Below are 23,077 nucleotides of genomic sequence, written 5' to 3'. Positions count from 1 at the left end.
GACTATGAAGGGAGTGGAGGGATATGAATGATCCACAGGAGGAGGATGGCATTTAGTGTAAAATAGCATCAAGATCGGCACATTGTGGGCCAAATGGCCTGTCCAGTGCTGTACTGTACTGTTCTGTTCTAAAAGAGTCCTGACCAGCAGCCTGCTGCCTCAAAAGATGTAGGAGTCACTTGCATAGCAAAAGATGATGTAGGCCCCAACTGCTGGAGTGGAAAAGCACACTATTAATCAGTATGCATCTCCCTACATAGCACTAGCTAAGATACAAGAACCATGATGGGACAGATCACATTGGATGGGAGCATTTCACTAGGAGAGATGCCTGGGATCAATATGTTGTATTAAGGAAAGTGACAAGCAGGAGCTAAATTCTCAACTGCATGAAAGTTGAACCCAGTCTGCAGTATTAGTTCTGAAGGGTTGGATGAGCCTCATGATAAAAAGGCATATTGAAGTTTGGGAAGGCATTCTAAGCAGTGTCAATTTTAACAATGGTTTCCACAAGGCAAGGTGGAGTATAGAGGATCTTCAGTCTGCTTTCTATCGGAACGTGGTGCAGCGACATGAACTTCACTTCAATATTTCAGAGGATCTATCCTGGGCCCAACACATTGATGCAATCAAGAAAGCATGCCAGCAGCTCTACTTCATTTGGAGTTTGAGATTTAGTATGTCACCAAAGACTCTTGTAAATTTCTGTAGATGTATGATGGAGAACATTCTTACTGGTTGCATCACTGCCTGGTATGGAGGCTCCAATGTGCAGGATCAAAAGAGGTTGCAGGGTTGTAGACTCAGCCAGCTCCATCATGGGCATAACCTTCCCACCATCAAGAACATCTTCAAGAGGTGGTGCCATCAGTCATTAAGGCCCCTCACCATCCAGGACGTGCCCTCTTCTTATCAGGGAGGTGGTACAGGAGCCTGAAGATCCACACACAATATTTCAGGAATAGCTTCTCTGCCATCAGATGAGATTTGAATGTTCCATGAACTCAACCTCATTATTCCTCTTTTGCACTATTTTGTTTTTGTAACAGTAATTTTTATGCCTTGCACAGTACTGCTACCACAAAACAACAAATTTCATGGCATGTCAGTGATAATAGATCTGATTCTGACTTCTACTTTGGGAGTGATTCACTATTCTGTGCTAAGCTAAGCCAAGGGGACTAAAGCAGACTCTACTGAGTCACTGTCCCATCCTTCAGAAGTTGGTGACTCTTACTGGATATCAGTACTACAATTATGACTCAGAAGTATTGTTCCATTTGCTGACATCGGTAGGATGTCATATGCTATAATAGTCATGCAACCTGTGCAATACCAGTCACAGTACCAGACCAAAGCTCCAGTCTTTCTCAGAATATCAATACAGAACCTCTATTTCAATTGTGAGGGCAGTCCTGCCACAATTGTGAGCTTGTACAAGTTTTTAAAGATGCCACAGATCTCAGTGGTGAACACACTATAGGAGCCTGTGTGGACAATGCTCTTCATGAATCTAGACAAAAATGCGATTATGTAGATCTTGGGTAGATGATGTCTTTGGTAATGAGCCCTTTTGCCTTCCAGGTATCTGGGAGGCCACTGTTGCAGGTCCACGTCACCTATCAAAAACATATCTCAATTCAGCATTGCTTTCAGCGAAATGGTTCAAGGTACAAGAGATACTCCGTATTTCAATGAGAAGTATGCAGACCAAGTTGTCAGACTGCAGCATGCTACAGAACCTGTCTGGTGACGAATACTGGTGGATTGGGACTGGCTCTCTAAATACCATCATTTATAAGCAACCAACTTTCATAAAAAGATAACTATTCTGTGAATGAACAGTGATTAATGTTTTTCAGAAAATGCAGTCCAAAATCTCACTGATGAAAAATTTTTGATAATGTAATACTGTTGAACTCATTTGGAAGAGTTTCATGCCAGGAAAAGGCTTACTGAATTCAAAAATCTTGCTTAAAATGAGGATATGATACTTACAACAGGTGCTAAGACATCCTGAAATGTGTGCAAAACTATTGCATTAACATAGTTTTCAACAACATAAATTATTAAAAATTAGAATAATTTCAAAGCACAAGAAAACAACTAAATTCATAAAAACAAACAGAATCCAAACTTACTTTACAGTTCCAACAAGATGGCCATTCAGTCCATTGAACCTACACAAGAACAATGCACCTACCCTTTTTTCTCAGCCCTACTATTCTATATGCAAGTCATTTACAAAATGAAGTCCTGGTAGTTAGAAAAAGGCATAGTAAAGACAGCAAGTTTTTAGGGTACATTGTATTTTTCTGATCTGGAGACCTTGAAGGATGTGGGGGATTAGCAGGTCCACAACAGGTCAGCCAGCAAAACAGGTTGATGTACCAACAAATGCTGCAGCACTACTCAGGACATAGCAATATTTGACCAGAGGAATTCCCAACAACTATAAAGAAAGCTCCCACCATACCAAATCCTCCCACTGAAATAGTGCTTTTAAGGAGCTCTCAGTTGTGAATAATCACAATCATGTAAATACAACAAAACTCATGCTCCCACCCATATTTGGGTGGAAGATTGGAATATAAATGCTCAATTTGAATAGATCATGTGTCATAGCCATGACAAGGTTTACTGAATTAATTTGTACCTGCTATCCAGAGGGAAGTAACCATAACATACGATTAGGTAACATAATTTTAACTCTGTTTAAAGGAGTGGGGTAATGGTCCGAGTGGCCTCCTCCTGCTCCTAATTTCTATGTTTATACGTTCAGGGGATGAGGCTCTCTGCAATTTTAGTTAAACTTGAGATACAGTATAGTAGTAGAAGACTTGATAATGGAAGATTGGTACAGAATCTTTGAAATATGGCACAGGCCTTATATCAATTACATTGTTATCTTGTGGAAGATAACAATGAATTGGCTGTAAACCATGATGAGTTGCGTATCACAGTCCCTGACAGCATGTCCAGAGCAGGCTTCACTTTTTGCACTGCCTGGTTTGCAACTGCTCCGAGTGCTCATAACCCTTGTCATCTTTGTCCTTTTCCTCTTCTTTATCCTAATCTTCTATTTCCTTCTCCTGCCCTTGATGGGGCTCAAGGTTTTGCACCAGAAGACAACAAAGTGGGAGATCTTAAGTGGCACTGCAGGGCACCCCTGACATGATACTGATAGCAAAACCATACTTTGAAGAGGCTCATATAATGCTGTCACCCAAGCTCCTTCTGCTGCAGTGGCTTTCACACTACAACACTCAGATGCAGTGACTACAGATCACATTGAGGAGTGAATAGCCCATATCCCCCAAATATGCATCCAGCTGGCCAGTATCATTCCAAATGATAGCTAGCTGAGAATGCCTTATGATGGACTCATGTAATCTCCAAGGATTCCTACTGTAGCACTGATCATCGAGAAATTTCTCTGATAATTGCAAATTTCAGAATTCAAATTGTAATCAAAGTGTTCCAGGTTCTGAAGGGAAGTTTACATCTAAGTATAAAAGTTTAATCATACCATCTACAAGGGCCCAATCATTGGGGAAGTTTACAATGCCAGCAAATCTCCAGATCTGCTCTGCCTCGTAATCCAGGCTAAATTAGAAGTGATTTTTCCAAGTATAGAAAGGTTGCTAATTGTCTAATGTTGTAGTAAGCAGAAATCAAATATAGAGTACATCAGCAGCAGTAGCCGGGCATGATCCAGAGGCTTGGAATTCAGTTATGCAAGTGACCTGGACTTCAACTGTCAGAGCAGTCCAGTAAACTTGTAGCCATGGCCACAAAAGCTCACAGGCTTTATACTGAAGCAACATACTACAGAGTGCAATGGAACAGACTGCCAAAATTGTGAGTAATCTTTTAAATTGCATTGAAGTAAAGCTAACATCTTTATGTAAATTTAGTTGGCAAATGACCAACAAGTCACATGTTGGAATTGTTTAACAGAATTTCAGTGCAACTCTAACTTCTGAACATTACCCTTATTCCCATTTTGTTTTGTGCGCTTTTCCAAATCCAAGTAAATTATGATCATGACCACAAAAATGCTTCCCCACTGATACTCCATCCACCAGTCCAGCTTCACTTCCCAAGATTCCCTAAAAGCTGTGAGGAGTCAAGTAAAGAATTTTTTTATCCACTCTATCTCATCCAAAATCCTTTAAGCAGGAAAGTTAAACTTGCAGTTCTGCACATCTAAGCAACTTTTCCATAATATGGTGAACTTCAGTGCCCTCAACTAATCTGCTTTATTCGCTGTACTCCTTGCATTTTAGTGTACATTAAACATAGCCACACTTTTTGCTTATTTTTTAAACTGTGCTTTACCTTTCACACTACTTTTTTGCCTTCCATTTCTGCTTTTCTTGTTTCTGAATCTTGCTTAGCTTCCCATCCACCTACCGAGTTTAAATTCTCCCCAAAAGCAGGAGCAAACTTGAGCATTAGGATGTTGTGCTGCCTGTACAGGTTCTACTTTCCTCAGAATCCCAATGCCCCAGGAATCCAAAGTCTTCCCTCCTGTAACCAAATATTCATCTGTGGGATCCTCCCATTTCCATTCATCCTAGGGAGTGACACTGGGAGTATCTTTCTCCTCTTTCATGCAAGCAAGTTCCAAAACCCAGAGCACAAGCTTCAAAAGCTTATAACACTTATTGCACTCGTGGTTGCCTAGGATACAGAATTTGTTCTGGAGTTCCACATGGCACAGGATGAGCATTCCACAGTTGTGAGATGCTCTGTCATTTTTACATTTATTAGAGGTACCAAGCAGAATCCAGAACAGCAGCTCAACAATACTACACAGATTTGAACTCTGAAAGCAGTATTTAGAGCAGGCATAAATGGATTATTTTTTGGTTGACCATTTAAGTGGTGTGCCACAGGGATTTTGGCTGGGACTCAACATTTTGACAATTAGTATAAATACTTGGATGTAACACTGATTGGTATGGTTGCTAAATCTGATGACACAAAGGTAGGACAAAAGGAAGCTACAAAGAAATACAAATTGGTTAAGAGTTGCCAAAAATCAGGCAAATGGAAACTAAAGTGGGAAAATGTGAAATTGATCATTTTGACAGGAAAAATAGACAATATCTGCCAAGAGATTGCAGAGCTCTGAGATAGAGACATCTGGGTGTCCTAGTGCATAATTTGCAAAAGACTAATGTCGAGGTATAGTAAGTAATTAGGAAAATTAAAATGTTATTGTTTATAGTTAGGGGAAATCAATGCACAAGTTGGGAGCTAATGCTTTGATTGTATGGAACACTGCTGAGACATGCAGTACAGTATACATTATTGGTCTCTTTCTTAAGGAAGAGTGTTAATGAGTTGGAAGGACTAACCAGACTAATATATGGAATGGGTGGTTGTCTTATGGACAGGCTTACATCCACAGGAGTTTAGAGGAGAGAGAGGGATTTGATTGAAACATACAACATCCTGAGGGTCTAACAGGTTTGATATGGACAGGATGTTTCCTCATGAGAGAAAATTTAGAACTAAGGCAAGGAGAGGACACAAGTTTAAAATCAAGGGTCACACAATTAAGAAGACAAGGTGAAATATTGTCTCCAAGGGTTGATCCTCTTTGGAATGGTCTTCTGAAAAGAGTAACAGAAAAAAATAAGATAAAGATTTAAATATTTTTAAGGAATAGGGAGATGGATTTTTTTTTAATAAGGGTATGAAAGGGTTACTCAGTAGGCAGAAATGCAGTGTTGTGGTTACAAATCTCATTGAATGGTGGAGGAGGCTTGAGTGTGAGCAGCTACTCCTAATTCATACATTTGTATGCATTCTGTAGAACGAGATTCTATACTACTTTCAAAACAAGCACAATACAATCCTGGTGCACACTGCCCATCTAATATGAGGAATGAAGAGCAGGTTCAAAACCATAAGCAAAATATCACATCATTCAGCTTTGTGAAAGTAAACAATTTCTTGTCAGTTTTTACAATTTGCCATCTTTTTTTTGGTAATGTCCACTAAAACAGAGTTCTGAGGAAATATTTCCAGCACATATCAGTCTCGCCCCAACCTACTGTTTGAAATCCCCAACTGGTCACCTTCTCACTCTGATCTTCTGTACAATCTATCTACCTGGTAATGTTTTAATTGGCCCAAGACCTTCTAATTGTCCTTGCTCTACCCCAAATTTCCCCCAATCCACAAAATTATCCCAGCTTTTAATACCAAGCTCTGTGACATCCTTTCATTCAATTCTTTCTAACTATTTGATCCATTTGCCCTGTAAGAAACACCTTGAGAAATGATATTAAAAGGAAGACAGAAATCTCCATCACATCCAGAAGGAATCCAGTTGGTCTGTTAGCAAGTGGAGCAGCTGCAGTCCCCAGCAATGGTCACACTATCCATCCCAAGCTAACGGGCTGCAATACTCACCCCAGCCCACCCAAAACCAGGCCTCAGAGGTAGTCCCTCTACAGAAAGTCATGGGCCAATTCACTACTGCATTTGTGACAGGGTCCCATCACAGCAATAGAGTAGCAGGAGTTAATGCCAAATCCTGGCACAGCAGCACCATCAGTAATGCATCTCTCTACAATTAATGTTATAATGACCCCATTTTAGCACAGATTCCATTAGCACTCTTGTTCCAAGGAATGAATTTTGTACACAAAGTTTACCATTGTTCTATTCTTTCATGTTATATCACTACACCAACTAAATTCATTACCATCCCAACTGGTGCATAAAAATTAGAACTGCTAATTTTACAGGAGATAGCATTTAATCCTGACCCCAAAAAAAAAATCGCTATTTGAGTATTGTCCCCTTACCTTGTTTCTGACATTCACTTCATCAAGTCCTTCCAACTGGTATGCCATAAGAGCTAAAGTGAGAGTGAAAGCACCTTTTGTACCACTCCAGATGCAAACAGCTGCCCAGCGCCAATTGAAACCATTGCCCAAACGTGTCAGCAATGGTGACAAACCCACAATAATCACCAGCCTACAAAACAAAAAGCACAATCAAAATATTCACGACTTAAATCACTCTGTAGAGCTTTGATGTAATAATAAAAATGCAGTGTTTGGTATCAAACTAATCCCATAAATACTTGTACATATTGGAACAAGATTATTATTTCTCAATGGAATTCTATAAACACCAACTATCTATTTGCAGATCTTATTCTGTCTGCTAATAAGTAAAAATCTGATGACCCAGATCCCCTGGGACTCCCAGGCCACCGGAATGGCAGATTTTTCCAGACTTCTGAATATTACTCCTATTAATACATCACACTTTTAATTCAATTTTTAAGATGTTATGCAGTAATATCAAAAATTTCCAGTGGCCCCAGTAAGTTTTAAGGGAGCACAGAAAACAGAATCATGAGCCAGATGCTGAAACATCGGAATTTCTGAAGCATACAATAGTTGATTACCAGAGTATTACTGTAGTAATGATAAACCTAATCTAATCAAAATCAACAAGTTTTCTTCTAATAATTACTTAGCTAATACAAGTATACAAAAACCCTAAAAAGTAAAATAAAAATTAATGGTTTATTAGTTATTGTAACACCACATTAAGTCAATGTCAGCAGACATGTAATTTTATTCAGTCTGGATGCAAAAGCAAATATAACAAACTCCAATTTAGTATTCAAGGTACTTGTGAAAAAGAAATGGATTTGTGTCGATATTAGCTTGTCACAGAATGAGTTGAACAGATTGTTTCTCAGCTAATATTAGCTGAATCAGTGAGGCAACTTTGACTTATCCCCTCCATTGAAAAACTGATGTCAGTTTTAACTCTGCCCAATTTTATCCTTTATCGGTGGAGTTTCAAATTACAACTTAGTTAGTTCCAGGCAACAACAGAAAATGTTAACTCTGACCCGACCTCTCTTCAGGGCTGACACTATTTAGACCTGATATTAACCGAGTCAAGTCTTAGGATACAATAAATAGTGCTGGGGCAATAACCATTATAAAACTGAGAGGGGCATGCTCAGAGCAGCATTGAATGATGAAAGAAGTGACCACCATTTCTCTTGCAATTAAGGCTACCTTAATGCACAATGTAACAGTGAACAAATTAAGTAAGCACATAAACAGGAAACGCTGGAAATACCAAGATCAACTAGCATCAGAATAGAGTTTTGAAGTGTCAACCATCTAAAAGTGTTAACCGTTTCCCCTGCCATTGATGCTGCCGAGCATGCCGATTTGAAACATCTGCAGTTTTTCACTTTTATACTGGTTAGATCTTAGATATCAAAACATCTTAAAGTTAAAGGCATTTCTTTTATGATGTTTCCCAATGCTCATAAGAACTACACCAGTTGTGTGAAAGATGATTGAGATTGGAGGAAACAAATAGCGTTCAAACTGTAAGCTCAAATGAATGTTCTCCAATGTCAGCAATAACACTGTTTTTGCTGCATGAATAAAGACATGAAGAAAATAAAACACTTCATGAAAGAGTTGTAATTGGAGAGTTTGAGATGAATTACCTGAGATGTATCCAAGTATTGACACATTCATTATGCCAGTCCCTTCAAAGCCACATCCCTTAGTTATTCAAAAGACATGAGTATAAGCTCACCGCACAGTATTTATTCCAAAGTAAAGTACTATGATGAAAAAGCCATCAGTGATGGACATATTTTCCAATGCTCTTTGTGATATGACAACTCCAACGATCATGAAGATGAGAGTATTACCTAGGTATGTTAACATTTCCCAAAAGCTGCAAAAGATTTGAAAATCAAAATTTCTACATTATAACCACAAGCTGAAGAAAACATTCAAATTACTTTATCATGGTACCTAGAAGTCTAAATAAATTACTGTTGTTTAAGTAATACTAGTTGTTTTAACCAAAGATGTGAATCATCATATTGATTAAAACCCACTGATATAGCAAGCTAAGCAAATTCATTTAATACAACAACTTCAACTTCTGAATGAGCTTTGTAATCTTAGAGGAAGTAACAGTTCAACTGTTTGAGACAGAACAGTGCAAAATAAAACTTAGAATATTGAATGCAAATTCTTTGACCATTTCCCCCAAGGAATACGTAATGAATACAACTATTTTTCCTGTCAAAAATATTTCAAAATACCCACATATTTAACAGAAATGAACAAAACCACTGAAAATAAATAATTAAGAAAGTAACAGCCACCATACCTACATAACCAAGTAAATCCCAGGTAAGGTTGTCTAGGGGAGCATATTTTTGGCATACCAAATTGCTGTAACTAATTAATATTCTGGGAGATCACTATTAATTAGAATTTTAACTGGAGAATCACATGCTTATGACACCAGATCAAAGGTTGTGTATTCTGCAGTAAGTGTCTCATCTCCTCACTCTCAAAATCCAAAAGTACAACAGAACATTCTTCTGTTGCCTGACTGAAAACTGCTGCAAGAAGCTATCAAGAAACTCATGTTTCCAGCGCAACCCCCTGCATCAAATACCCATTCTCTTCATCACCAGTGTACCTTGAGTGCTTTGTCTACATGAGGATACACTGAGATAACCTATCAAAGCTTCTTTGCAGTGCATCCAAAATCTTCAAGTTCCAAGTAGGGGAGCAGGTGCATACACACATTATTACTTTCAAGCAGCATACTATCCTCACAAAAAAAAACCCATTGCTGAATCAAATTTGGAAATCCTTGTCCAGCAGCAATGTGGTAGAACCTCTGTTACAAGACTGCACAAGTCCAAAAGCATATAGTCATAATAAATTTTAACCAAGAAAGGATTTACAAAATACTTAGGTAATTTTTTTAAAAAAAGAGTAAAGAATAATATTCCCTACTGAAATGAATCATATCTATCTTTTGTGTTGTGTCAGCTTAGATCAGATAAAAGATATTGATATATTTTATACTCATTCATCCCTACCCCAATACTAGAGTCCACAAGTCACGTAAAAAAAAGGGAAGAAATTCTTTGCACATTTATGATTCATTGTTTTGAGGAAAACAATTAATCATTTTTTCCCCAGTAAAGTACCACATTAGAAAACTAATATCTCCAGATTCCAGCACCTTCAGTCTCTTGTGTCTATTTAATATCTCAAATAAATTGATGTTTGAAAAATTTTCAAAGTGACTTTTTCAGTACCAGGAAAAATATCTTCATTTTGGAATGCACAAACAGCAGAAAGTTCAAGAATATGGACATGGAAACTAGCCAAATCTATTTAATGGAGCAGGAATCACAGCAATATTCCAAAAACAACAAATTGCTTTTGCCTAATAAAATAAAAGGAATAGAACAAATTGGTGCCAATACTCACCGCAATAAGAATAGCTCAATATCTGGGCTAAAACTCACTGTATCCATAAATAGTCCCATAAATGTAACAGATATTACACCTGACATACCAACCCATTCACCTGGAAATTAAATTAAAATACATATGGTCAAAAATACTGATGCATTTTTACATGCATTAAGTCAGCACTTCACAACAAAATTCTCATCAAGTTTGCATGCAAAATTCAAATTACTTACAAAATAAATGGAAAAGAAGAAAGCACCTAAACCTCATCAGTATGACACTAACAACAACATCCCAAGACTGGATATTCTTTGCGAGAATACAACTCCTTAATAAATTTCCCAGACTAGATAAAGGAAGAATGTTTCCCAATAAGAGCTTTGGACACTGGTGATTCAGAGGATATGGGGATATCGGATGGACTTCTTTACCAATGAATGGTACAGAAGATTTGGAGATGCATGCCGTACACCTGCTTCTATTTATGTTATGCATACACCAGGATAGAATTTATAATCAGGTTCAAATCACATGGTGGTTTGATAGTGCACTCCAGAAACCCTCACACCACAATTTTGCAAACTCAACACAATTCACTGTGAGACATCAAGTCCAAGAGATATCTGTAAGCTTCTGAGTTAAGGTACTGCATACTCTTTGCATAGTAAAACTCTGATAATCTGCTAAATGACTATTCAGAAATTCCAATGGTTTAGCATCTGGTTAACCATGTGCTGATTCTTGAGATTCCATAAACACACCTGGGCTCCAGTTCCTGTGCTTCCTTTAAGCTCACCAGGGACTTGTTCCCCGTGCTTCCTTTAAATTTATCAAGCTCCCTGTAAAGTTTATTATTCAACTCTATAACACCTAAAACAAAAAGTGCATTAATACTCCCGTACACTTTTAATAGTAATATCCAATAATCCAGAAAATCTGTTAGTTCACCCGCATCAAAGTCCCAAGCCTGCTGGATTAATGGAGTTTTATTCTTCCACTCCCTCAGATTTATGTCAGCCAGTCAGTGGAACTGGCATGGCCTCTTTGTTTAGTGTTCAAATGAAAAACTGACCCAACCATGGTTTACAGAAGGATATAATGTGTGTCCAATTTGGATAGAAAAGGTGGCAAGCAGAAGGATTGGAAGTGGTTTATAATGGGGAACAAAGAAATGGCAGAACAATTAACCAAATACCTTGCCTTTGTCTTCACAAAAAAAGGACACAAAGATAATCCAGAAATGTTTGGAAAACCATGAGAAATTAAAGGAAACTGGTATGTTGAAGAAGGTACAGGATAAACCAATGGCACTGAAAACCAATAAATTCCCAGACTACTAAAAGACACAGTAATGCAAATAGTGGAAGCATTGATTGTCATCTTCCAGAATTCAATAAACTATTCAAGGAAGAGACAAGAGACCACAGAGCAGTTAGCCTAACATCAATAGTAGGGAAGATGCTAGTGCCTATGAAGACGTGAAAACAGTACATTTAGAAAATATCAATAGGATTGTTTATATGAATTCACTATGGATTGGATGAGACCGAAATTGTTAAAATGTGTCCAGGAAAGTTTTCTCAAATAATGCGTAGATGGCCCTACTAGAGAGGGGGCAACATTGGGCCTCCTATTGGGAAACTGAGTCAGGCCAAGTGACTTAAGTGTCAGTGGGGGAGCACTTTGGGACCAGTGACCATAATTCTATTAGTTTTAAAATAGTTGTGAATAAATAAGTAAATAACAAGATTATTATGGATAAATAGTTATAGGACTAGTCCGCAAGTTAAAATCCTAGATTGGGGCAAGGCAAATTTTGAATGCATGAGACAGGGACTTGCAAAGATAGACGAGCAGAGGCTGTTTGCAGGTAAAGGGACAGCTGGTAAGTGGGAGGATTTTATAAGTGAGATACGAAGAGTTCAGGGATAGCATATTCCTATTAGAGTGAAGGGCAAGGCTGGCAGGATTAGGGAGCCCTGGTTAACAAAGGATATCGAGGCTCTAGTCAGTAAAAAGGAGGCATATGACAGGTATAAGCAGCTGGAATCAAGCAAATCCCTTAAGGAATACAAGAAATTTAGGAGTTCACTAAAGAGGAAGACATGAGATAGCTCTGGCAGATAAGGTAAAGAGAATCCCAAGAAATTCTACAAGTATATTAAGTGTAACTGGGGAGAGAATAGGCCCTCTTAAGGATCAATGTGGTTGTCTGTGTGGGGAAACACATGGGACAGGCAAGATCTTTAATTAATATTTCTCATCTGTATTTACTATGGAGTAGGTCATCCAAACCAAAGACTTAAGGAATATGAATAGTGATGTCTTGAAACGTATCCACATTACTGGCAACCTGAAAACATAGCAAGGTGAACAAACCCCTGGGGCCAGACCAAGTGTAACTTAGGACATTGTGGGAATCTAGAAATTGCAAGGGCCCTGACAGAGATATTTGTATACTCCTTAGCCCCGGGTGAGGTACCAGAAGATTGGAGGGTGGTTAAGCAGTAAGAATTTAAGAATTTGCATCCTTAAATGTGACGATGGTTGAATTATTCCAGTTTGTCAAGAACAAGCCTCTGAAATCCACATCAATTAGATCTTTAAATTTTATTTTAGTTTAGATTAGGGAAAATCAAAATGCAGGTTTAGTGTAGGAAAGTGGCACTGAGATAAGAAAAAAAAGTCACGATCTTATTGCTAAGTGGCGAGTCAAATGGCCTACTCCTCCCAATTAGTGTTTCTTGTGAGTGGTTTGGATTGCAATTCTGGCCTCCCAGCATTTTATGCTGTGCTTTACCGAAACAGTGTTAAAGATTAGGGTTAAAAGGTCTGTATGCAAGTTGGGCAGATAACTGAGGTATCAGGAAGTTCACAATCAAATCTGCAGACTGAATATGCAGTGTTCAGCAAAGCACTCAACCAATTTGCATGCAGTCTTTACAATACAGAGGGGATCTCAAAACTTGTACTAAATACACTATATCAAATAGAACAGGATGAATAATAACTGGTCACACATGGCAGGAGTGCTCTGTTCAGTGAGCAAAGGCTTTGAACTAAAGCAGCAGGTATAGTAAGAAATATGGCCACATCTTCACCAAGATCAAGTGCCTCACCATGAGAAAAGTTATACTACCCCCTACATTCTGTGATGTGCTAAAACAAGAGTTGTTAGAAAAGGAACAATTTGGCAATGTTATGCTCCTATCCCTCAGTCTTACTCCTTTGGAGTTGGAAGAGGTGTGGAAATATGTAGGCGCTCCTCCAATGAGTAAATCTATTATTACATCCAAAATCTACTATTAAAGTAAATGGAAATCAAAAAACTGCAGTTGCTGGAAATGTGAAATAAAACTAAATGGTGGAAACTCTCAGCAACAAGGCAGCATCCATGGACAGAGAAACAAAAAGTCAATGTTTCAGGTTGAAGACCCTTCTTTACAACTAGGAAAAGGAGAAAGCAAGCTAACATGAAACTGCAGGGAAGATAGGAATGCAGGGAGATGGCAGGAACAAAGGTTGGAATCCCTTCATCAGAATAATTCCTTCCGCAAATGCTGCCTGCTTAGCTGAATGCTTCCAGCATGTTGTTTTTAGTTCAGATTTCTAGGACTTTTTTTTTTCAAAAAGAGAAAAAGTTAGTATTAGTTGCAGAGAGGGCGAGGAAGGAATGAATAGATCTAAGGGATTCCCTTTGATAGGGCAAGACCAGGGTTGGTGTGGTGGTAAGCTGTTGATAAAGCCATCTGGTTCATAGATCAATTAGGGAAGATAAGAAATGCAAGGGAACATGTAAAAACTGAAATGTAAAGTTGTAGCAACTCTCCAGCAGGTCTGGCCTTCCTAGTGGCAAAAGAGAAACAGTTAATATTACAGACGGATGACAACATAACAAAAACAGATGCTGAATATCAAAAACAAAAAATGCTGGAAATACTCAGGTCAGGTCACATCTTTGGGAAGAGAAGAGTCTCTGACCTGAAACGCTGACCATTCCTCTTCCCACAGATGTAGCCTGATCTGCTAAGTACTTCCAGCATTTTCTGTTTTTGTTAAAGATAGATGACCCTGTAGGTCAACAGTTTTGCTGAAGACGTGCACCAAAACCAGCTATGCCAAGCCACTCCAGTGGACCAACAGCTCTGACATCTACTGATATCAAGGAAAATTGCACAGATACCCAAAAAGACAATTCTTGCACCATTAGTGTACTCTCATTCATGAGTGTGCCAACAGATTAAATTATCCACAATGGTAGTCAATAATAATGCAAATGGCTATTGGCTTGTAATGGAGTTCTACCAGGACCATTTGGTTCAAGACCCTGTTGCAGCCTATGTCCAAACATGGACCAAAGAATTAATTCCATAAGCAGGGCAAGACTGGTTGCCCTCATCATCAAATGAGGGAGTATTATAACATGGAAGTCTTCTGGAATTCACGTCATTGCAGATTAAGGAAAAACTCCACTGGCTGAAGTCATATAATAGCACAAAAAGGAAGATGGCTGTGGGTCTGGAAGGCCAACACTTCAACCCCCAGGGTTATTGCAGAAGTTCCGCAGGGCAGTGTTTAAGACCCAACAATCTACCGTTGCTATAGTTATGACTCTTCTGTCAATCTAACGCTGTAAACTGGAACATTCGCAGTTGACTGTATAGTGATTTGTTCCATTTACAACTTCCCAAAAGTGGTCTGTACTCACTTATGGCCAAATATATTGGTGTTTTTTTAAATAAAACTGAAAATGCTGAAGATCTAAAATAAAAACAAGTGCTCAAAACAGTTAACATTTTGGGCTTTTGAACTTTCACCTCATTAGGTAATCAACCCAAAACAACTGAATTTCTCTCGCGAAGGTTACTGCTTGACTCAAGTAATTCCAACACTTACTGTTTTTAATTACAGCAAGACAATATTCAGGCATATAATAATAAATAGCAATTAACACTTGTACTATGTAAGTGCCAGGCAAAATCATCTCTAACAGAATAACAAACTCTCATGACATTTAACATCTTTGGGGTTAGGATTGACCAAAAAATTAACTGAATGAGGACATTAGGAGTGAACAGGCTATTTTGATTTGGTCATGAGTAATGAGGAAAGACTAACAAGAGATCTTATGGTTAAAGATCCATAGGAGGGAATGACCACAATATGATAAAATTCCAGATGCAGTTTGAGGGTGAACACCACAGGACCATAACCACTATCTTCAACTTAACTAAGTGCAATTACAATGGCATGAAGGTAGAGTTGTCCAAGGTGGACTGGGAAAATAAGCTTGGAGACAGGTCAGTAGAGAACAGTGGCAGATATTCAAACAGCTGATCCATTACACCCAGTAGGAATTTATCCCGATTAGAATGAGGTACAATCTGTGGTTAATAAAGGAGGTCAAGGATAATATTGAATTGATAAGTAGGACATATGAACAATGATTGTTAGCCTTTCCAATAACACCCACAATGCACAAAATAATAAAGAAGTTTCTCAGAACACAATATGGATTCACCTAGCCATGTTAGTCGGTTCTGCAGCTGTCAGATATTCAAAATATTTTAGTCGTCAAAGTTCTCTAGCAATCAAAATTGTCAACAGATCACAGAATAAAAAAATGCAAATTTGATAATATCATCTTCATATGTGGTACAAAAAACATCAAGAAACTTTGTAAATAATCAAAACATGCTTACCGACATAGAATGTTATGTAAGTAATTGCCAAACTCATTGTTATCTCTGTTAAACCATCATTAAAAATATAGGTCAGGCAAAACATGGTGATTTTGGCCATTGTATATCCAAATAATGGGCTTACAAGCGTCTTCAGCATCAGCCTTAAAGCAAGTTCAATAGCTGTACAGAAATAGAAAACATTTGTTTAAACAATTCTTGGTTTGAATACCATTTTCCCTCCAACTTCCCATAACTTTCAGCTTCCTTGTAGTTCAAACGTCTGCCAATCTCTTCCTTGAATATACTTAGGAAGTTGTGGGCATACTACGTTGGTGCCGGAAGTGTGGCGACACTTGCGGGCTGCCCCCAGAACTCTCCACACAAAGATGCATTTCACTGTGTATTTCGATGTACACATAACTAATTAAGATATCTTAATGACTCTCCTTCCACAGCATTGGAAAAGCAAATTCCAAAAGATTCATGATCTCAGAATTAATTTCTCATCATCTGTCTTATTCCAAAACTATGCACTATAGTTCTGGACTCTTCCCCCACCTCCAACACCACCCCCCCCCCAAACACCAATGGAGGAACGAAGACATGTTAATGGAAGCTTAAACAAGTCATGGAATTTCATCAGCTAAAGGTTTACAGCATGGAAGAAAAAATATTGTTTGTAAGTTTGTTCTATGGCTTGCCCTGCATTTTCTTGTGAGCTACTGTTGGTTTTTAACAAGGCCAACAACTTGATTCCAGAATCTGGGTAGCTATTTTAGACAGTTGGAAAATGATATGGTCCATGCATCAATCTCTGGCAAGTTATTCTGATTACATTCAGTGAACTTTGGACAGGAGACAGAATCTGTAGATGAGGCAGGTTTTGCTGAAGGGTTTGTGGGAATCCTAAAATCTACATAAAACTATTTTCTTTAATTATCAAGTGCATGTAGCTTAATGATACATTTTGAAGGGACTGATCTGACAAAGTATTTCCTGTCAGAACTTGTTCTGATGGGGAGGTAGAGGATTTAACATTTGACGTAGATGCAAGTTGTAAAGCAACAAGGTTGTTTGGAGAAATGTAAATTTAGTTTGAAAGTCTTGAGTGTCACCATTCTCAAGTTTCATAATTTGAAAATCGTGATCAAAAGATCAACAAGTCAAGGGAGTTTTTTCAATCTGATTTTGTTTTAGATGGCTGTTTCAGTTGCTGTTAATTGGTGGCAATTTCAAAGTAAACTGTAAAACTAAACTATTGAAAATTATACTGCTGAAAATTCTGTGAGAACTTCCGGCATCCGATTGTTCATAAATCCTGAAGGTTTCATTTCTGACTTGCTTGTTAATCCGGAAATGAGTCGGGGATCCAGAGTGCAAGTGGATTTTGTGGCTGGGACTTAGGTCCATACTGTGGGGTGAATGTATTGTTGGGGTTCAGTGTGCCAGGGGTCAGCCACATGCATAGTTCTGTGGCCCAAACTGGGGTCCAGAGTGCTTGTATTATTTCCCGCTAACTTTTAAACACAATGGGTTCACTGGAAAATTTATTATCCTACTGTATGTTATGTAACAAAAAAGAAATTATGTTATGTTTGGGTCTCAATAGGAGTAACATTCAGTAGTCCAGAAAATCTGCCTGTCCTGAACTGCCAAAGTCCTGTGAATCTGGATTATCAGAATTTCACTGTATGTCACCCTCACCCCTTCATGCAAGTAGGGTGTCTATTATCAAAACTGTGGAGATTGAAATAGTATTGATTGGTAGATGCTTGAACTTTATAGGAATGAGGTAGTAGTCAGTTCCCCTCTTCATTGGAGAACAGTTAGAAATGATTAATTGCATGATATAATTCCACAGCAGTTATTCTAGCTATAGGATTGTTTAAAAAGTTTCCAGTTCTTTTAAAAATGATCTTCAGAAATTGCATCTTTCAATGTTTTCTTTATTCTCGGAATCTGAAAAGAAATAGGAGTTCAGGCGAAGGCACATTCAGAAAGGCAATGGAAAACAAGACAATAGTGCAAGACAACAATAACCAGAAGACATTTGGAAGGGGTAGAATGCACAAGCAAATAAACACTTTATATGAAACTAAGTAGTTTGACAGCACGAATAGAAATAAAGAGGTAATATCTGATGGCTATTACAAAGATATCTCAAGGTGACCAAGACTGGAAATGATTACTCTGGGGTGTTTGACATATTAGAATGATAGGCAGAAAGGAAGAGGAGGTGGGATAGCTCTGTTAATAAAGGATTAGGTCATTTCATTGGTGTGGAATATTGGCTCAAACTCTATGTAGAATTTGGGCAGAGAAAGGAAAAAGGGTAAGAGTTTTATTATTGGGAGTATTACTCAAGAACTAATAGTGATTTGTACTTCAATAATTATGGGTGATTTTAATTAGTGTATAAATTGGACAAATCAAATTGGTAAGGGTAGCCTTGAGGAATTTGTAGAATCTATTTAGGAAGTTCTTTTTAAGAGCATTGCATTGAGGACCAGCTAAGGAGCTGGTTCCTTTAGATCCAGAATTGTGTAATAAGACACAATTAATTAATGATCTTGTAGTACAGGATCTTTTCGGAAAGAGTGATCATAGCATGGTAAAATTTCAAATTCAATAGGAGGATAAAAACCTGGGTCTGAAGTTGGTGTCCAAAACTTGAAGATAATTACAGTGGCATGGAGACAAACGTGGACAAATTGGTAAAATGGGTTAAGGAGCAAGATGGTAGATCATTACTGGCACACATTCACTCTTCTCCCCTCTCCCATCAGACAGAAGATACAGGAGCCTGAGGGCACATACCACCAGGCTCAAGGACAGCTTTTATCCCACTATTATAAGACTATTGAACCATTCCCTTATATGATAAGATGGACTCTTAACTTCACAATCTACCTTGTTATGGCCTTGCACCTTATTGTTTACCTGCACTGCACTTCCTCTGTAGCTGTGATACTTTACTCTGTATTCTGTTATTGTTTTCACTCTGCACTACCTCAATGCACTGTGTAATGAATTGATCTGTACGATATGCAAGACAAGTTTTTCACTGTACCTCAATACAAGTGACAATAATAAACTAATATCCTGTGCCCCCTTGACAAGCTCATTCCCCACTTCCCAAGACTGCTCCCTTACAAAATGTTACAGAAAAGTCCCCAATTGATAGACATCCAAATACAATATACAGTACATGAATGTGTAGAATTAAAACTTAATTACAGACATATACCAGGTACTCTGGCAAAATGAATATACAAAATCATTTTTAAAAAGTGACTGTTCTTACCTTCAACTTCAAGTGGTTCAAGAGCAAGATCTCGAAAGACTTCAAACATGACAATAGAAGTGCCATCATTCAGCAATGATTCCCCTTCAATCAATAGAGTAAGAGCTTTAGATGCACCTATATTGTATGTAAATGAGTAAATTTTCAATATAGAACATATCAGTACATTTTAAAATCTACTTTCTTATTTACTAATTGAAGTGTTGCATAAATAACAGAACAAAGTCCTGAAGGGAGCAGGGTTTTTTGTTTTGTTTTATAAATCTGTTTATTTGACCCATTTGAAAATGCCAAATTTTTCCTTCTGCCATGGAGATCCTAGGAGTAGAATCTGCTTCTCTGAGTGCAGCTTCAGTGATGTTAATTGGATGATACTCTAGAATGGCACTATTGAGAGAAAAAAAGATTGCAACTACAAATCAACCCAGAAGCTGCAATTAATGGCTTCCTAGTCTATGGGGGGTTGTTGCCCCAGACCATTGTTTATAATAGCTTCACAAGAAAACTCAACTATTCCTCCCCACCCTCCCCCCTCTATGATTAGAAAATGTTCTGCCTAGTTGCACCATGGTGACTGGAAGCTTATGCAACATCCAAAGTCCACTCTGCAGTGTTAACAGGGCTAGAGTCAGCAGTTCCAGTCTTCAGTCATTGAATCTTCAATAAAATCATGGGCTCCCGTACATGCTGCCGCACAAAAAAGTCTGAATAGTTGAATCATAGATAGAACTTTCTATATAACACAATCTCACATAACACAATCTATGTAGGAATTGTCTCACTGAGCCAATGTTATCCTGAGGATTGGTTGGGAAAGCGGAAATATTTCTTTATAAATAAATTTCAAATAAATTATTTTTGTTTTGTTATTTTAATTCCTTCAATTTTGTGAGTTTTTTTTAATCTCTAAATGTCAGAGGCATTTAAATGTTGTTAAATCCACTTACAGCTACCATACAAGGCAAAGCTCCACCTGCATCTTTGCCTTACGTCAGGGTCATTCTGGAAGCGAGGGCTCAATAGGACAGACAAGGCAGGAGAGCTGCCCAACTGAAAGATCAGCCTTTCACATCCAGACCATCCAAGAGGCAACACTAGGTGTCACAGCAAATCCAGTAAAATAACCAGGTGCTCATGCACACGGTTTAAGATTATCAGTATATGGAACAGCTGAGATATTTTCAGTAGATTCTTAAGTGTACAGCTGTTGTAAAAAGTATTTTCCTGCCATAAGATTTTACCCATGCCAAAAATTATTTTTTTTTGCTGTGAAGCTAGGTAGTTACATTGATTTTCAGATCATCGATTAAATACTCAGAGGCTGAACACTTCTCCACTAGGTGGCAGAAATTTAAGTCTACCACCAAGTTCTATCCCGCCTTTGCGTTTCTTTGCTGCTAATGCATCATTGCTCTCTACATATAAACAACAGCAGGGAAAGCGCTCCCGAGAATCCACCAAAATTTCACCCATTTGCAAAACGATGTTACTGACCCCAGGAAAAAGGCAGTGAAAAATACTGGAGGAACGCTATTTTGCAATAGCCTCCTCAACCATTGGTCTATTTTACGTTTTGGATGAGAAGTTAGATAGAGCAAACCAAAGCATGTTTTGCATTTTGATCTATTTACTTAATTATGTTTAGTCTGTATGGGGAAAGATAAAAGTAAAAGCTAATCTTGCTTGTATTCAAAGACAACAATTCCCCACTAAAGCCACCATAATAGGAAATAACTAGCAACTAGAACAATGTTATGGACCAACTCTGAGACTGCCAAAAAATCCAGATTCTCCAGTAGTAACAGCAAAGAATCCTCAAAAACAGATGATGCATGCCAGATCACTATGAAATGAGTCTCTGAAGTTTTGCTGTTGACTTAAAGTTCAAGCAGGCTCCATGACCACTAAATTGCCTCTGGAATATCAAATTAATTACTTCTTCTAAATCTGCATGTGCCTAATTTATATTCCCAACTTCCCCCCCCCCCAAAGCTTATTAACCTCTTAGTAGCACCACTGCAACCACCCCTTTCCAGTATTCTTACCCATTTAAAGCACTTCATCCCAAAGGACAGTTCTATCTGTGCTCATGTTTGTTAGATTCAGACTGGCTGACACAGAGTGTTTTGTGTGCTGGGTTTGGATTCAGCAATATCCCACAATGGCCTCTCATTACAAAATTTCTTCTTCCCACAGTTCCTCAACGTTAACCTTAGTTTACAACTAGCAGTTCTCCTATTGAGATGACACATCAGGTTTCCCAACAACTATAGTGGATACAATTCAAAAATGCTTCATATGATGCAAGTTTTACGTCTCAGCAACGAGATGGGATTATCTGATGTTCAAAACAATATGATGATCTTCACGAATGACTTTAAAATTCTTACGTGGCAGAGGCTGAGACGCTGTTGCCCCCAGCTTGAAAATCTGGAATTTGAGGTCATACTCATGATAAGGAATCGGTTACTTTAGGCTGGAGGTGGGAAGATATCAGTTCTCTGAGGGAAGTGTAGCTTTGCAATTCTCCATCCAAAAAGGATACAAATGGTTAACAGTCTCAATAATGAGACCACAGATCCTGGAGCACCGAGAAATGGCAATAGGGCAAGAAAGTGCATTTTTAATTCAATCATTATGGTTATGAAAAATTTTTTTTATTGGCCCTGGGTTCACTTTTCTTGGTCTCCACCAAACCATATTCAACTATCCAGACGTGGAGGGCCTGTCATGTTGTCTGAAAGCATCTCTGGCTCCAGCTTCAAAGATGTGAATGACAGTATGGCCTGCAATGTCACACCAAAGCCTGCTCCCAAAGGTCCAACAGCCAGGAAGACCCCTCTGCCAGCTTTGTCAGCTGTAAAAGCGGGGTATTTAATCACAATATGTTTTAAAAACACACAAGTAAATACCACTGGCTCCAATCAGAATTAAATGGCGCTTGCCAAAGCAAAGTTCTAAGCAAATCAAAAGGCACCCAGGCTTGATGCACCATAAAGGTTACTCCTGCACTTACTTCTAATGCTCTGAACACAAGGAAGTTGTGGCTTTACCTTCCAATTAAAGTGTTGCTTCTCTGTAGAAGAGCCAATACATTAGCACTAATTCTGGATATTCTGTCACCAGCTATTTTACAAAGGTACTTGGACAGGTACAGGTAAACCACAACACAATTCATTGTACACCTTTTTCTTATTTGCACATTCACTAGACATTCTCACTTGTCCAGTCCTCACATCTAAAAGACTAAATTCTGGAATGTAATACCAAAACTAACAGATTCTCTAACTCCTTCAAAAGACCATCTCCAATGTTTCCCTTCCTTCAAGCAGAAAGTCAAGCACAAGTTTAAAAAAGTAAACTACTACTGGAGGAGGCAGAGCCTTCATCGCACTCACGCCTAGGAAAGATACATATCAGCCATCATGGATGATATTCATAGCTGTGGGAATTGACAACAATGAAGGAGTGATTCATAGGGTTTCTTGATACATTATTCTCTCTCTACAGTACAAATACTATGTATAGGAAATTTCATCTCCTTTCAGAGCCCGCCCATCTCATTATTCTTTCACTGTAATAAAAAAAAACTTTTTGCTCAAAATATGAGGATCTTTCTGCTATTTCAGAAAAGGTTTGCTTTATGTATTCTCTTGTGGAATGTCCACATATTCTTTAGAGGCTAGGATACAGAACGGGTTAGAGATAGGGCAGAGACAAAATGAAAGGTATTAATCTTACAAAAGGATGAGAATGCAACCAGCACAAGAGGATTCAAATGCCTACTG

General features: G+C 38.3%; 1 protein-coding gene across 1 annotated transcript in view; it reads right to left on the bottom strand.

Annotated features, from left to right (window-relative positions):
* Positions 1-23,077, bottom strand: part of LOC127577987 (sodium/hydrogen exchanger 10-like) — a 160,533-nt gene that overhangs the window by 104,591 nt on the left and 32,865 nt on the right. Inside the window, exons 5-9 of the mRNA XM_052029694.1 lie at positions 19,290-19,406; positions 16,004-16,165; positions 10,317-10,416; positions 8,605-8,748; positions 6,828-6,999 (exon numbers count right to left, since the gene is read on the bottom strand). Of these exons, the coding sequence (XP_051885654.1) occupies positions 6,828-6,999; positions 8,605-8,748; positions 10,317-10,416; positions 16,004-16,165; positions 19,290-19,406 (695 nt within the window). The remainder of the gene's footprint in view (positions 1-6,827; positions 7,000-8,604; positions 8,749-10,316; positions 10,417-16,003; positions 16,166-19,289; positions 19,407-23,077) is intronic.

Source organism: Pristis pectinata, chromosome 14 (assembly GCF_009764475.1).
Source record: "Pristis pectinata isolate sPriPec2 chromosome 14, sPriPec2.1.pri, whole genome shotgun sequence".
NCBI lineage: Eukaryota > Metazoa > Chordata > Chondrichthyes > Rhinopristiformes > Pristidae > Pristis > Pristis pectinata.
This window is presented reverse-complemented; position numbering and strand designations above follow the sequence as displayed.